The sequence below is a fragment of the Zootoca vivipara genome, chromosome 1, assembly GCF_965207765.1.
Source record: "Zootoca vivipara chromosome 1, rZooViv2.hap1.1, whole genome shotgun sequence".
Lineage (NCBI taxonomy): Eukaryota > Metazoa > Chordata > Lepidosauria > Squamata > Lacertidae > Zootoca > Zootoca vivipara.
Genome location: NC_142582.1, coordinates 93,449,956 through 93,466,810, shown reverse-complemented (window position 1 = coordinate 93,466,810; position 16,855 = coordinate 93,449,956). Strand labels below are relative to the sequence as shown.

Below are 16,855 nucleotides of genomic sequence, written 5' to 3'. Positions count from 1 at the left end.
GAGCATAGTTTTTAAAAGCAGTACTCACACAAAATACTTTAGTCACTGTCTAATAATTCATACAGCTCTCCCAAGCATTTCAATTAGTTCTTTCATTGGAATAATAAATAATTTAGTCAGGCACAGAAATCGAACAAATTTTTAACTTCAGAAAAACGTAAGTACTTCTGAATGCAAATATATGGACTGGTCCTTTTCAAGTACTACTTGTGAGCGGCTCAAGGCCAGATTTTTTGGGGGGGGGGGGCGGCATTATAAATAATAAAATATTGTTCTTGTTAGTCACTCCCATTTTCACCCAAACAAAATGTCCAATATCCAGATGCACATTTTGACTAGCGGTTTTAGAATGGGATGGGGAACCTTTTTGACTCCACCAGCCAGATATCAGTGCTGTGGAACCAATTTGACTGGTGTTTCTTCCTTTGTTTTAGCAGGAGCTTCTAATGCAAAACACTCCCTGAATCATGAAGGGGTTTGCATGGAATCCTGCTGAACTGATTTATTTTAATTTAACGTCTCCATTAGCCGTCCCTTGCTAGGAAGAGGTGCACACTACCAATTCAGGTCTTAACTCTGCCCTCCCCCCCATCAGATCACACTACAAGTGACAAACAACTGATGGTTTGAGGGAAATGGACCACAGGTCTAAGCTGAAGATACAATTTGTACTTCACTTGAATGAAGTATGGAGTAAGTATTACAGTAGGGCATTGTTTAGATTGTGTAGATTTTGCTTAGATTAGATTGTTTAGATTTTGTTTAGATTTAGCATGGCCTAAGATTCGCAAGGGGCATGAACTAAGTTGATTGCGAGGTAATGTTATTACAGTAAATTAGCAAGGGCAACAAGGATTTATCCAAGGACTTGCTGTATTTAAAAACAAGTATTATTTCAGGCATTTATACAAACCTTTAAATACCGGGAAACTTTTACTATGTTAAATTAACTTGAGGAACCCTTCACTGAACATTTTATAGCCAATCATTTTGAACATGCAAGGAACTACCCTAGTGATTTAGTAGCTGGCAGTATGTTCTCATCCAAACCACAGGGTCACAAGAATACGTAACACTGCTACCTACTCAAAGGGCAGTATCCAATACTTCTTACTCAGAGTACAGCCACTGAAGTTAATGCACATGACTAACGTAAATTTATTTCAATGGGTCTACTCTGAGTGCAACTTAAGTTGAATACAACCCACATCTTAACACAGCTGCCTTTCCTTGTGAGCACAGTAAAAATAGGGCTATAAAAGTACTTGCTTCTCTGAATGTTTATAGGACTAGAGTGACAGCCTATCTAATGTTTTTAGATATAAATACGAATTAAGAGACAGGAAAATATGCACCAGGAAAATCTTTGGACAGAAGTATTTCTTGTCTTCCAACTTGATTTGTTGTAATGTTCAAAAGCAATTCTAGCGTAATGTTATATACATACCGTACTTAGGTGAATAGATTAGATGATTTTTATATAAAATATTCTCTCTAATTGTGTTTTCTAGAAATGTTAAATACAGCAGCGTGTATTCAATAAAAATCACTGTAATTATCCAGCTAAAGTGAACTGCAAATTAGGTTTCAAGGGGACTGATAAATCCCACTTGAATTCCTGGCAAAAATTACAGCACACAGAAAACAGAATTATTCTGTGCTCTGGAAGTAGTAAGATTGTTTGGTTTACAACAGGCTGAAACTGAATGGTAATTTAATTCCACCTCTTAGGCATTGCATATTCTGTACAACTCAGCGACAGCTCTGGAAAATACAGAGCTTGGTTCTCTTTCAGAACCAAGAATTTCCCCCTACGCTGTATTCTACAGTAGGCAGGTAATGCTCATGGCTGAAGAGAAGGAATGAAAGATAATTTTAAAAATATATCTTGGAATATACTGTTAAAGGCCAGCAGATGAAGAAAACTCTTTGTTTTTATTCCTTAAACTTAAAACATATTTTAATTGCCCTTTGCAGCAGTGATGTTAGTTCTCTCAAACACCTCCAAAAACTGAAGGCAAATTATTTGGTTCCCCAACATTAAGGTTTTTCTAAGTTTTTCGGCTGGGTGCCCCTCATGGCTTTAATGAATGGCAGTGCAACAGTTATATTGTACTGTGCGGAAGAAGTGGAGTACTGCAAAAGGAACACAAAGTCCACAAGCAGCTAGATGAATATGCATATAGCTTACAAGGTGCATGCGTTGGGCACAATTTCCAGAGTTATTTGTAAGAGCTCAAACAGAAGTCTAACTTGTGGAATATTGTACTTGCACCCCATGTTCTCCTATCAATCCCCACCTGGATATTAACAATAGGGGCAATGGAAAGTGACAGTACTATGCTGCCGTGAGTAAAAATGGCCAAGTCAACAATATTTATCATGTGCAGTGAACAGACTGTCAAGCGTCCACTGATTAAGCATTAATCACTTTGCCAGAGGAAGCAGTGATTTATAATTCTACCTTATCCATCCAGTTCAAACTAGATGCAACACAGGTGAATCCAGAAAACAGGATCTATTGCCTTTTTCCATTTAGATCAAAGCAGTAAATGGGTTTAGGCTGAGGCTGTGGGCCAGCAGAGCAGTATTGTTTACCTGGCTTCCTAATGTGAAGTCACTGCCAGTAGCAGAGAAGGAAAGAGGCAAAGTGACATGGAGCTTGATCCAGATCCAGCGTGGGGAATATCGGATTGGTCCTGCCATTGTACCTGCGCAACACCAACCTCCCCATTGCCTTGCCCCTCCGCTTCCTATTTACCAGCAGCAACCTCTATGCTGGGAAGCCAGGTAAGCAATGCCACCTTGCTCTGCTGCTCACTACAAGTGTGGGGTATTAGAAAAGGGGACATTTAAAACTTTTCCATAAACCTTGTTTCCAAATTTACTCCCCCCCCCCAGTTCAAGCTATTTGTCTTATGGCAAATTAAACTGGAAAGCATAAAGGTATTGGGTATATACTCAACATATAGCTAGTTGGGGAGATTCTAAATGGGAAACTGCTTTTAAATGGGAAACTGCTTTTAAATGGGAAACTTTTTAAAAATCCTCCCCAGGTCTGCTTTAATATAGGCCTTCTTTTTACTGATTAATTTCTAATGTATTATGAAAACAGGATTAACACACAAAATGCCATGTTGATCACATCACAATTAAGGAAGTGTGCAATTAATGTGTCTTGGAAATGTCTGGCTGGTGAATATGCAAAACACAAGCATGAAAAAATAATCAACCTGGTAACTTTTGTTTTGAGGACACTTAAGCATACTGATTTAGCAATCAAGGGATATGAGATGAATCACTTTTCTCTGACTATCATGCCAGCCTAATTCTTTGAAAAAGGACAGCTGAAAAAGTGTTTGATTTTTCATTTGCATTCTGCGGCATGTTCATGAAGCCCAGCAAGGATAATAATGGCTGTGAAACCTTTTAGACTGGAACTATCACTGCATTTGCACAACTATTATGCAGACAGATCTTTCAACTTGCTTAGTCTTCTGAATTTGCTTCCATCTCTTCCATCTCTTTACTGCTTTCAGCATCCTGGAGGAATGAAAAGGAACAAAGTAAATTTGTGGCTGGCTGGTTTGAACTAATCCCATCTGCAAAATTATACAATCAGGATGATCAACATGCTATTCTCCCAACCTCCTAGGGAGAAAATGAAACAAACAACCCTGACTGGCTCTTTTTCCTTTTCCATACTGTTTATACTTCAATACAGCGGTGGAAACCTTTCACTTGTGGCCCTAATTTGGCCTAGCAGGGGCCCTAATTTAACCCATCAGGTTGCTTCCCCCAAACCATGCCTACCTACTAAAGACACAAGTGCAGATGAACTGCTTAAAAGTGTTCTCCCAATGTTTCCTTGGAAAGCCAGGCTCTATGATGATCAGTGCTGACAGCAATACCCCCGGATGTTGTCCATTTGTAGGCACAGTTTGAATCCAGCTGGGGAACCTCAAACATTCCATCTCCCTGCCCGCCCCCCCCCTTTAAACACAAAGCCTATATTATACAATTAGCAGAAGTGGACAGCAAGGAGGAGGAGCTAAAAACACAATCCCTGCTACAATCCTGTACCTCACCAAGTCAAGGATATCCAGTAGTACAGTAGTAAAACAGCCACAGGTAGAGCAACACAGTCCTTTCCGGTGAAAGTAAATACCCAGCCTATCAGATCAGGGCATATCACAACCTAATCTCTTTGCGTAAGTCAAGCGTAATCAGCAAAAGTCCTAGGCTCTCACCCAGGGCCACCCACTTCCAGTCTTGTTTCTCACTCTGGGGGAATAAATATTGGACAAGATCATCAGCATCTGGCCTCTCACCCCAGACTCCCATTCAACAAAACTCAGTATCCCCTAGGAGACTAACCATGCTGTAATATAACTGGCTGACGCTTGCCCCGATTCCAAAATGGTAACTGTGCCCCTGCTGACACCACTGGTAGATGCCTTGCCACTCAATTCTGATTTATATAGATGCACACTCCCCCTGCAGCATGCAACTTGTTTTCCTAAAATGCCTGGTTAGCAAAAGTCTTCCCCTAGCCAAGTCTGACAGGTTTTTGCTGCTTGAATTGATGGCTCTAACCTTCTCTTGATCTCTGAAATTTCCTGTTCAGTGACTGGAATTCTTAAGTTTCACATCTGGTTTCCCTAAGCTTGGCAGCCTGCAGTAGAAGATTTGCTAGTGCAATACTAGACATTGTTCTGGAGGTGGCAGTAAGACCAGTTTCACGTAATATAAAATAGTGAGCAAAATTCAGTATATCCATAGTCCGAAAGTCAGTTAAAGAGCTGTGCAACAAAAGATAAAACCCCTTTCAGGTGAAAACATCCACCATAACAGTAATGGAAAAATTACTTATCACCACTTACCACTTACTTGAAACAGGTAGGTAGCCGTGTTGGTCTGACGTAGTCGAAACAAAATAATAAAATTCCTTTCGGTAGCACCTTAGAGATCGACTAAGTTTTTCATTGGTATGAGCTTTCATGTGCATGCACACTTCTTCAGATACTTCTTCAGGTACGAAAGCTCATACCAATGACAAACTTAGTTGGTCTCTAAGGTGCTACTGGAAGGAATTTTATTATTTTGTTTCACTTACTTGCAAGATTAGCATGGCCTACCAAGATGTACCAGGCAGCCACTTTCCTCCCCCAAGATCATTTTGTTGCTGTGCTGCACTGAACTCAGCCACGGTTTGGCTTTGTGTGCTGTCCAAACCTGGGTTGTAGTTTAGCGCTCTCCATACTAACCATGAGCTGCAAACCAGGAAAGCTAGAATGCAAGCCAGAGTTCATGCAATATACAGTGGTACCTTGGTTTGCAACCGCCTCGGGGAGCGACCGCTTCGGTTTCCGACCACCGCGGACCCAGAAGTGTTTACATCCGGGTTCCGTGGCGCTCGGATACGCAGAAGCAATCTGTGCAGTGCACGAGTGTGCAGAAGCGCTCTATTGGTGCTTTGTGCATGCACAGAAGCGTGCCTCGGGGAGCGATGAACTCAGGGAGCAACCAGCTCCCCGGAACCAATTGTGGTTGCAAACCGAGGTACCACTGTTAACCATGGCTTAACTTGGCAAAGCACAATGGATAAAGCGCAACAAAGTGGTCGTGATCTTTTCTCCCAGAGCCTGGCTAAGTCATGGTTTGGCTTAGCATGACATATGAATCAGATCAGTAGGATTCAGCAGTCTGGATATTTAGGTTCACCTACTACCTATTTAAAATGACATTAAAGTTAACATATTTGTAATTTAAAAATTACTCAGCAATAGGTTTAGAAAACTGCTCAAGAAGGAAGGAGGATAAAATAAAAACTAAAGTGTAGATTTAATAGGCTATCTATCTCTGAAGACAGGTACAACTAAATATGAGGTGGCATATTATTTGGATCTGTTTAAATCATCATATTCACACATGAATGACACTCAAACACTACCTCTTTTGTGATGACTGGCAACTCTGAAGCCAAACTCAGCCAGTGAGCAGCTGCCGAGTTATCTCCCAGTTCCCTGTAGCACTGTAAGAGAGAGAGTGGGGTGGGAAAGCAAAATTAAAACAAGACAGAACATTTTATGAGGATGTGTATTCCATTAATAAAATATATAATTTAATCTTTTCAAACACTGAAACCCATAAGAGAACAGAAGAGGACACGCCCAGAGAAACCACATTCCAAAATATATAGTAGATTGAACTCTAAGAGAGAGGCATCAGAATGGGTGATATCAACAGTCCGTGTACAAACCCATTAAGCTGTGCTATTCACTTCAGAATGATGTTTGAGAGATGGGCAATAGTGATCGCCACAGGTAAGGTGTTCTTCACATGCACATCCAAGAGGATGTTGTGAGCCGGCAACACAAGAGTGAATGTGACGTTACATTCAGCTCTGCTCTTGTGGTTGTGCAGTTCACACTTGCACCCCTGCAGCACAAGACTGCATAGTGCTGAGGCTGCCACGCCCCTGGGGTGTGGGCATGGGGCAGACACCCTCCTCACAGACTCCATTTAGCAGAATTTGTCTAACCATCTTGGGACATATTTTACCCTTTGTTTTCACAGAATGACCAGTGGAATCAAAATACCCCGATTCGCCTCCAAAAGGCGCACTCTTCCATTGTCTCCCAAGACAGACAGATGCCAACAAAATTATGTACAACAGATCATTTTCTTGGAATATAAGAATTTAGTCGTTTAGTCATGTCTGACTCTTCGTGACCCCATGGACCAGAGCACGCCAGGCACTCCTGTCTTCAAACACTAGCTAGATATATATAAAAGTCCTACTGTCAGACTGTGAAACCCTAAGAATATTTACTCACATTAATCCCACCATGGGCATGGCCAAACTTGACCCTCCAGCTCTTTTGGGACTACAATTCCCATCATCCCTCACCACTGGTCTTGTTAGCTAGGGATGATGGGAGTTGTAGTCCCAAAACAGCTGGAGGGCCAAGTTTGAGTGTATGCAGGATTGCAGCCTTAGTTAAAATGGAATGGTAGGGTGAGTGATTTTCAAGTGACTCAGATAAGTTATTTTGCTAAGAGGTATAGGATAGTCTAAATATAACTACTAAAACATGTTTAAAATATTATTTATTTGTTTAATAAAATTTTTACACTACTCAACATAAAATGAGGTTGTTTGGGACTTGAGGAACACTGTGATTTTACAGGGAGCAAATCCCTCTACACTCTTGCTTGGCTTCTCCTCTGGCTGTTGTAGCAAAGCCATTTGGCATTAAAACTTTCATGGGCTCCAACTGGAGGTCACAGAAACAGGACAATGCAGTTCCAGAAAAAAATCATTCAGTTTGTGCAAACAAGAACATATTTCAAATCCTTTGTGGAAGCAAACTGAACAATTTCCACGTAAATCACAACATGATCTAGAATATAGATACTAAAAGCCAACAGCAATCCCCCCTTGCAACAACATCCCCAGCCCAAGTCTCTGTTCGGCAGCCTCAGCTTTTGTAGTTGGAGTCAGTCAGGGTCCCACCCTCCCAGGCCAGTGGGAAAGGACCTGCAAGGCAGGGAGCAGGTCTTCCAGGACTCACAGCAAAGATCAGGCATCCCCAAACTTCGGCCCTTCAGATGTTTTGGACTACAATTCCATCTCCCCCAACCACTGGTCCTGTTAGCTAGGGATCATGGGAGTTGTAGGCCAAAACATCTGGAGGGCCGCAGTTTGGGGATGCCTGGCCAAGATAATCCAACCACAGGTTTGCCCCACTTTGTATGCTGGCAGAAGGCAAGCTGGGACAGGTTGCCTTGCCCTCCCCCCAATAATCTTATTCAATTTTTAAAAAATAATTGAAAATATGCTTTGTATAAACAAGCTAGGTACAGAATGATTATCTGACGAAAAGCACAAGTGTCCCCTGACATAAATTTACTTCTGTGATCTTAATACACATGGAAGCAATTTTACTGGAACATAGGAAATAAAAGATTATGTTCTCTCGCTTTCATACATACTTCTTTAAATTGGTAACTGTTTCAGATTCTATTGGTATCTCATCAGTTTTAACCTGCTTTGGCTCTTTACTTCAACCTCTACCTTTAAGCTCATTCTCCAATGCTATTCTATGAGTAGAATTGTAATTAACATTTAGGAAGAAACCATAGCCTGTTGTTGTTACTATGATGATGATGATGGGTAACATTACTGCCAGATATATTCATTTGTGAAACTGCTCTGAGCTAAATATTAAGATCTTTGCATTAGTTTGCATTTGATAGTCATCTTTATCATGTGGAATGAGGCCATAAGCCGGTGGCGTAGTGCTCACTTGGGATGCAGAGGGTTTCACATTCAATCCCAGGCACCACCAGTTAAATGGACCTTGGGTGGCAGGGTTTGGGAATCCCACTTCCCAAGGCTTTAGAGAGCCACTACCCGGTTGGAGCAATAGATACTAGGGGCTAGAATGCCTAATGGTCATCGTGAATGACGCAGATCATCGGAAAGGTGTAGCATAGTTTTTCTAAATAAATAATGGTCTGACTCTGCATTAGGCAGTTTCATGTGTTCAAACCAAGCAGTCTAGTTCTGAACTTCTAATGTATGTAAACACACAATTTTTCGCAGTCAGTGGCCCAGCACACACACACCCTTACCTTGGCAATGTATATTCTTCCCACTTTTGAAAAACCAGCACTCAGGTCTTCGGCCTACAACGAATATGAAGAATTAAAGATGATTCAGAGTGATTAGACTTTAAGCTCAGGCTATGCAGGTTCTACAATGTTCATCTGAGAGAAACTGTCTGCACTCTAATGGTTCATGAAAATGGAGAGGGGGCCTATTAGAGAGAAACTTCTGCTATGCTCACATCATTTTAAGAAGCAGGGCTTTCAGATGTAGCCCATATGAGTCAGTTACCCTTGTCCATTAAAATACATGACCTTTACACCTAACAAAACATCTAGAGGGGAAGTCGTATTAGTCTGTTGCATTAAAAGACCACAAAAATCTTAGAAGCTTATCCCATAGTATTTATTTTAGCCTTCAAGACAAAGGTGGGGAACTTCAGGCCCAGGGTCTGCATGCAGCCTTCCAGACCTATCTGACTCTCAGTGGTCCTGATTTATACTCTCCAAGTATTTTTGCCTGGCTGAAATGTGTCCTTGAACTGTGATAATTGTTGCATATTTGACTGGATGAAAAAGATGTGTGTTTATGAGTGTAAAAGTTTATTATTTATTGCACTTACTAGTTACTTTTCTTTTACAAAGGGTAACTCAAGTGGTTTACAAAATAGTAGAAAGACTAAAACCATTATAAAACCAAAATAGATCCATACATCTAAAAGGTAGGTCCTAACATATTCCACTCACTGAAATAATAATAATAATAATAATAATAATAATAATTTATTATTAGCATTTTAGTGCTTTGCTCAACTGTTAGTACCTTTAAGAAATTCTGCAGTGCATCCTGAACAGTGGCTGTGGGAGGTTCTTCATACAAGGCAGCAGCAGTTTTCCTTTCCAACCATCCCAAATGAGAGACCTGCATAAAAACAAAGAGGTGAACATAATCTTCCTACTATAACTTGGCAGCCAACACATAACCACTGCCTATCTTGCCAGTGATTCCATTGGTATGGCAGAGGAACAGGATAGTAAGCATCCGTCCCTCCAAGAATAATGTAATGTGGGTGCTCTACAGAGACCAGGGTATACCAGACAGAAGGTATTAACATGATTATTTACCATCAAAGTAAGATGGCGGTGGCCTCCATGTGTTGCGATCATGTTGAACGTCACTTAAAATGTGCAGTAATAGCTGGGGCACCTACTCCCTCACCAGCAACTACAGAAATGAATTGCTACATGGATTAAGAACCAATTAATCTAGTGTCTCCTCCCACCAGTATTCCTTCATTTTTGAGACGAAATATTAGAGAAGTAGAGGTTGCTACTCCCCACTGCCATTCAATATTTAAATGACCATTTGCTTGTAATGACACTCTAGTTGACATTCTGTTTTGTTATCCAACACTACTAAATCTCAACTGCAGCCAAGTTGAACTCTGCTAGCAGTGGAAGAGCGAGCTAGCAGTCCCATTGCCTGGGCACCTTTTTTTTTGTTTTTGGATGCCTCGTAGTCACTGTACTAAATAAACTTAGCTCAGTCAAGTTTTTTTTCTCAATAAGTGAATGAATTGCCCTCAATTCATTCCTTTCTTTACACCAAAATATATTCCTTTCTTTACACCAAAATATAAAGCATGTGATACAGTTTTTTAAATACCTGCAACAGTTTCTGATAAGAGCAACAGAAGAAAAACACATGCTAAGCATTATACAAATACACTGTATGCAGGAGCCCTGGAGTGCTCCGAAACATCCTTAATCACATCCATGTGTGTTCAAAAGAGGGAAGTGTGATTGTTTTTACTGGAGTAAAATTATGGGGAAAGTGAAAGCATGCATTTGCCTGCAACTAATGCTTTTCTTTCACTATCCCTTTGTGTCCACTTCCCTTGCCCCCTCCAATGAACAAAGCACTAAATCAGGATCTTAAAACTACCTAGGATCTTGAGTTTCTTACAACTTGGAACTGCTTTCAGCATAATAGCATTTCCCCTCCAGAGGAAGAGGAAAGAAAGAAAACAGATCCAGGTAATAAATCATGAAGATAATGTTGCTAATCTAGAACACGCACAATATATAGAGACAGCAAATAATTTAAAGCCATCTACTGGTGCAAATACTAGTAACGTTTCAATAGAAGGTACAACAGGTTTTTTGCAAAATTATTCAACACAATTCTAACTTGTTCAATTTAAAAAGGATCACTTTTTAAATATACCTCATATTCATAAAACAAAGCATGAACATATTTTGTACAAATGCATGTTGCCAAAAAGAAGCCAGCATCAATCAGTTTGACACTAATTCACAATATAAATATCCTAATAGCATTCTTATACTCACTGCCCAGCAAACACAGGTATAAAACAGTAATCAGGATTAACAGTAGCAGCAGATGATCACACTACAAATCTCTGCAGTCAGACACATTACACTCCCATCTAAAACTACTTGCCATATGACACTTGTGGGACAAATCCAATAGTACTTTTTGCTCATTAGTGGCTGTTTTGCGCATGTTGCCAATTCATGCATTTTAAAACAGTGCTGGCTCTCTACATCAGCAGCTTTTAAGCTGGCCATCCCACATTACCTAAGAAACCCCATTTTGGTCAACTATTAGATTCTAGTGTAAATGCCTTGAGGACCAGTGAATTAGTTAGCAGCCACTAGCCTTCTGTGTGTGTGTACGTTTGAGAGAGAGAGAAAGAGAAAGAGAGAGCGCACATCACAAGGCCATAACATGCAGATTCCACCCCAATGCAAAGATCTAATTGAGCTTATTCTTAATGTTGCCTCAAACAAGTAATGCTTCGACACTCAATTGCCAAATATAGGAAGAAGTGGAGAAAGGAGCTGTGGGACAGATTTCAACAGGATTTTGAAGCATCACAAAACATTACAATTGCATCCATCTGCAATAAATGCAATAAAACTGAGTCGCTGAACCAAATCAATGAAGCAGACTATTTCTGTGAAGATCTTATCGGCAGCTGAAATTGCATAAAAGAATCCAGACAGTTAAAAACAGAAAAACCCTAAGGCATTCAACAGATGTATTTTATTTCCTACTCTACGCTGGCTTGGTCATGTCCACAGAATGGAAGATGGTAGGATCCCCAAGGACGTGCTCTATGGGGAGCTGGCTTCAGGCACCAGGCCCATTGGCACACCAACTCTGTGTTACAAAGATGTCTGGAAATGTGACAGAAAGGCTGGCAATATTAACTCCTCCCTGTGGGAGTCCCTTGCAGACGACCGCGTCACCTGGAGATTGGCTGTGCATCCACAGCACTGACCAGAGGAGGAATAGGACACACTCTTTCATTGTCTCCCAAGACAGGCGGGTGCCAACAACAAACAACAATATAGACAAAATAATTTAGCATGATGTCTTGTGACCTCAGAAATACATATTAAAGAAAATGATTTACCTGGTAACACCACCGGCCCAGGAGATAGTAAGATTTGGGGTCATCTGGTTTCAGAGCAATTGCTTTGTCTACATGTTTCTAAAGAGATGTACAGCAAAGACATTTCTCATTCATTAAGCACAATTTTAAGATTACACTCATTTTGGGATAAATCTATGATTCCACTAAAAACATGTTTCCTATATAACAAAGACCGAAAGCAGTAAACTATCAAAAAGCTGGTAACATAGTACTTGCTAATACCAGAGTCTATATCAAAGACAAGACTCTCTGCAACTTCTTTAAGTCATTTCTTAAAATCTGCTAAAGGGCACAAACGGCATGTCCTCTTTTATGTCAGCCACACATTTTAAAATCCTCCTCTTACATGCATTCATAGTGGATGCTTTCCCACTGTGGGATCCTACAGCACTGGAGACTGTTATGCGAAACAAACAAAAGCATGGGAGGAACCAATTGTAGGATTCAACTGAAGCAGAGACCCATTAAATTAACCTGCCCTATCTTCATGAATGTTTACTTCACACAGTCCTCTGGAGTACAGAACAGCACCCTGGAAGAGCAGTACCCACATTGCATGTACATGTGTGTGTTATATGAGAGAGGGTGAGAGAGACAGAAGGGTGCAGAAATGTATGGTGCAGAGTACCGGCTGACGCAAAAGTCAGAATAAACCTCAGCCATAAATTTGTTGGGTAGCTTGAAGCAGACCATGGTTATAATCAGTTGGAAATCTTACTTGCAGCTTTGCCTTGTAATATATTTGGTGTCCTTCCTATCATGTTCTCAGGCCTTTTCAACACAATATCCTCTATTTTTCTCCATTGCAATAAATGTCTTTTTAAAAGAGAAAAAAATAATCTTACCTTGAAATTGTGCCCTGCTTGTATGCGTTTTTGTATACTTTCGTTTTCTGAAGCCTGGCCACATAAAATGGCATACCTGGAAATTACAGTAAGCCTGAGCATTAGTGTATTGTTCCAAAATCTGGTTTTTTTTTATCATGGTGTTGTGGTTGTGTTCTGGGGTAGGAAAATATCAAATACTCTGTTGTCCAGAGAAGTCATGTATAAAGAAAACAGAGGGCAAATAATTAACAACAGTTTACAAACACAAGGTTTTATACCTTGTCACTTCATAGGTATTTACACACACCCTGAATTGGTCCCCCAAGGCTCAGGTGAGTCACTATCTCCTCTCTGGACTGCTTTACAGCCTTGCCATTAGGTTGTTCTCACAGAGGGCTCATATTCAAACTTCTTTGGCCAATTAACAGCCATCTACAGGTTTACCACTCCCATCAGCCCATCACCCATTCCCACCCACCCCCACCCTCTGTATATATATAGGGTCTGACACTTCTGTTTCTAGTGTATCTGAAGAAGTGTGCATGCACACGAAAGCTCATACCAAAATATAAACTTAGTTGGTCTTTAAGGTGCTACTGAAGGAATTTTTTTATTTTTCTTTGGCCAAGTTGAACTCCACTTGACAAACACCACCTGTGCCACTTGCTAAGTGGGATTTTGAGGCCAGCCTTTGATACATGGAAAGTAGCTCGTGCAGGAGGTTTTTTCTGGACCCTCTAGAATCACAGATAAGCTTGGTTAACATAAATCAAACAGAAACCAATCTGATCATGTACGTAGAAATCGGGACCCAATCCAGCATTATGTTCAAGCGAGCAAGCCAACACATTCAGATCCTGGCTATTTCATTTGAGCTTATAAAAGGATGTCTAGGACTAGTTGAGGCATGAAAAGAGGCTGCCTACCAATCAAAGAAAAGGTGGGAAACCATATTATTAAAGTATTCATTCTATACGTATGAAGCAGAATATCTAAGAAAATGCCAAATGAAATATAATAATCCTGTCTTTAAAAAATGCCAAATAAGATATAACCATCCCTACATGTTTTAAGCATGATTCTTCTTTAGGGAATCAGCTGAAACAAATAGTAAACAAAATTTAACAAAATGCAAATTAAATACAAGAAAACCTTTTTTAAAACATTTAATATGAAAGGACAGCTGTGAACAAAAACTTATTTTTAAAAACCTGCAAATTTTTAAGTAATGCAGAAGAAGTTCACAAGTTCAATCTTCTGTTCTTGGAAGAGCTGTGGACCAATGCATATTGTTAAACAGAGGGATCACCTCAGTGGGAAAGAGATTGTGGGGAGAAGCCAAAGTAGAGACTATAGAGACAAAGGAAAAATGGATGTTGCGCTCATGGGGACATAAAGTAAAGAAAATACCAGAGGCTTTGACACTGAGTATTAGCTTTCTGCCAGTTTTGCGTGTACCTAGCTGCGACGTGGCATGTTATCAATGAACAATCCCACAATGAAGGGCTACTGAAAGTTACAGGTCTGAAAGTTCAATGGTTCATATCAGATTCTAATTCAGGCTGCACAGCAACTCCATAAAACATTAGGATGATCTAATGAAAGTTACTGCAACACTACTAAAAGTTTGCGAGATCTTTAAAATACAGTTTTACAAGGCTGTTTAAACAAGAGAAAGCCATATAACCCCCATGTGAACTCGTAGATCTTCAAATAAACACAGTTAATTACCTCCACGCTTGCCCTGAAGCAAGGCACTAGGAAACTCTTCCCAGTAACTGCTTGTAAATCCTGTCATATTTACTTTCAGTTTCTATCACTGGGGGTAGCAAGAAGAATTTGAACAGCTTAACAAAAGCCTGCCATTAACAGTAACTTTTGGGGAGTCTAGTATGAGCTGAAAGAACACCAGAGCTGCAATCCTGGGAACACTTACTTGGGAGTAAATCCTACTGAGCAAGGTTTATGTCCAAGTAAACACATCTTTTTTTTCCTTCCACCTTTCCTGGTTAACATACTAAGCCGGGCCAGGCCTTCAAGAAGTGTCAAACTGTGCAGAAATTCACATTCTCCATAGCAACGGTGAGGGACAAGAAAATGAATCGGCCCACATAGGGTTGACGAACTCAATACGGCACAATTCTCCCACCAGTTCTGATGCAGCTTCTCTCCTTGGAAAACAAACTGGGGAGTTTTGTCTCAAGTCTCACCGGCTGGTATCCCACAGCTCAAAGACAGTATATGTTGATGGTTCAGATCTTGGAGCATTGCCATAGAACTCAAAACTAAGCAGATTCTCATGAACCTTGGCCAGCTGAAAAAACAGAACCAGCCACCTAGGACTGCAGATATCGGAAACGTCTACCTCACACCCTGCAGTACAATTATATGCCTTGGCGGGGGTGGGGAGATTTATATCCCACCTTTTTTGGTAAGCAGGCTTTACAAAGTGGCTAATTTACATTAGTGCTTTTCTTCTTTCCTTTACTCAGTCGATGGGAGGCTGGAAGAACAGCTGCAGCAACTGAAAGTCACCTAATCCATATTAAAAAGGACTACGCAGTTCCTGTACGCATAAATGTGGCTCAGATAGAACATCCTAGGCTTTGTAAATCTTACAAAGCTGGGAACAAGCATCAGACCTGCACGCTCCCTCAACCCTTACCTTGTGCTTCAGATTTTGTACAGAGATCCTGGTTTGTGATCATTTTTCTGGTTCAGACGTAACAGGGTCCTCTTGTACAAAATAAACTTGGATCTTCATACCAAAGCCGGTGTGAGCGGGGACGGGAGAAAATACTGTGCAGCCCCAACACCAATTCTTTGTTTAGTAACTATGGTTTGAGAAATCTTACACCCAATTGCACCATTCTCCGGCTGAACTGCTGAAATTGTAGGCTGCAGGCCAAGGTAATGTGTGATTTTGTCCTCAAAGTGCTTAGCAAACAAGTTGCAATGGGACTTCTATAGTGCTCCAAGATCTCCCTGGAGAAAACTTCATTATATAAAAAGGAAGAAACCAGAAAGATCTCACCCCCCCCATCCATATTTCATATAGCAAAAGGACCCCAAGTTTGAGAAGGATCTCAAACTTTTAGTTTTCAGCAACAAACTGAACAGTTTGTCACCCAGAATCTGCTGAATCTATTGCATACCTCTTAAGGCTCCCACAAGCTATGCAGTACTACTTAAATACTTGCTGTATGAAATTGTCCCTAGCCTCCCTTGTGCAATGAAGTCCAGTTTTATCTCTCTCACACACAGAGAGAGAGAGCCATGTGGGGTAAAATAGGTTTTTCTTTTACTACAGTTCATCCATCCCTTCCTCTAAGGAGCTCAGAGAGGCATGCATGGCTTTTCTCTCCTCTTTGCTCAACCTCATTTTTACCTTCACAACTAATGAGATGTGCTAGCCTAATAGATCATGAGCCCACATTTACCCTGTGAGTTTTACGGTCAGGTAGGAATTTGAATGCCATTTAGGGTGATGCATGTGTGTGTGTCATCATGTACATGGTTGCAAGGGAACATGCAGTTCTCAAGATGTAGTTACAGGAGCACCAGGAAGCGTACAGAGCTTTCCAAACTGTGCATTGTGACACACTAGTGTGTTGGTTGCAGTGTGGTGTGTCACATGAACACTTTTCCTGGGGCTGCAAAGGGTTAGTTTAACCTCCAGTCATGCTGGCCCCATGACCTGGAAACTGTATGCGGCTCCTTCGGCCAATAACGCGAGATGAGCGCCGCAACCCCAGAGTCGGTCACGACTGGACCTAATGGTCAGGGGTCCCTTTACCTTTACCTTGCTAGTAAAACTGAATTACTGTGTCGTGAAGTGATGCAAAACTGAATTGCTGTGTCATGAAATGAAGCATATCCATAAAGTGTGTCACCAACTTGAAAAGTTTGGAATGCTTTGCGATAGTAGGTGGCTTCCAGCTGTCTGAATCT

At 40.8% G+C, this 16,855-nt stretch overlaps 1 protein-coding gene across 3 annotated transcripts in view; it reads right to left on the bottom strand.

The window, feature by feature from the left end:
* Window positions 1-242: 242 nt before the first annotated feature.
* Window positions 243-16,855, bottom strand: part of RMDN3 (regulator of microtubule dynamics 3) — a 33,769-nt gene continuing 17,156 nt past the window's right edge. For all 3 annotated transcript variants that reach the window (XM_088670843.1, XM_035111252.3, XM_035111260.3), the window contains exons 8-13: window positions 12,923-12,998; window positions 12,057-12,134; window positions 9,437-9,535; window positions 8,641-8,694; window positions 5,954-6,034; window positions 243-3,543 (exon numbers count right to left, since the gene is read on the bottom strand). In XM_088670843.1, the coding sequence (XP_088526969.1) occupies window positions 3,490-3,543; window positions 5,954-6,034; window positions 8,641-8,694; window positions 9,437-9,535; window positions 12,057-12,134; window positions 12,923-12,998 (442 nt within the window). In that variant the 3' untranslated portion in view covers window positions 243-3,489. The remainder of the gene's footprint in view (window positions 3,544-5,953; window positions 6,035-8,640; window positions 8,695-9,436; window positions 9,536-12,056; window positions 12,135-12,922; window positions 12,999-16,855) is intronic.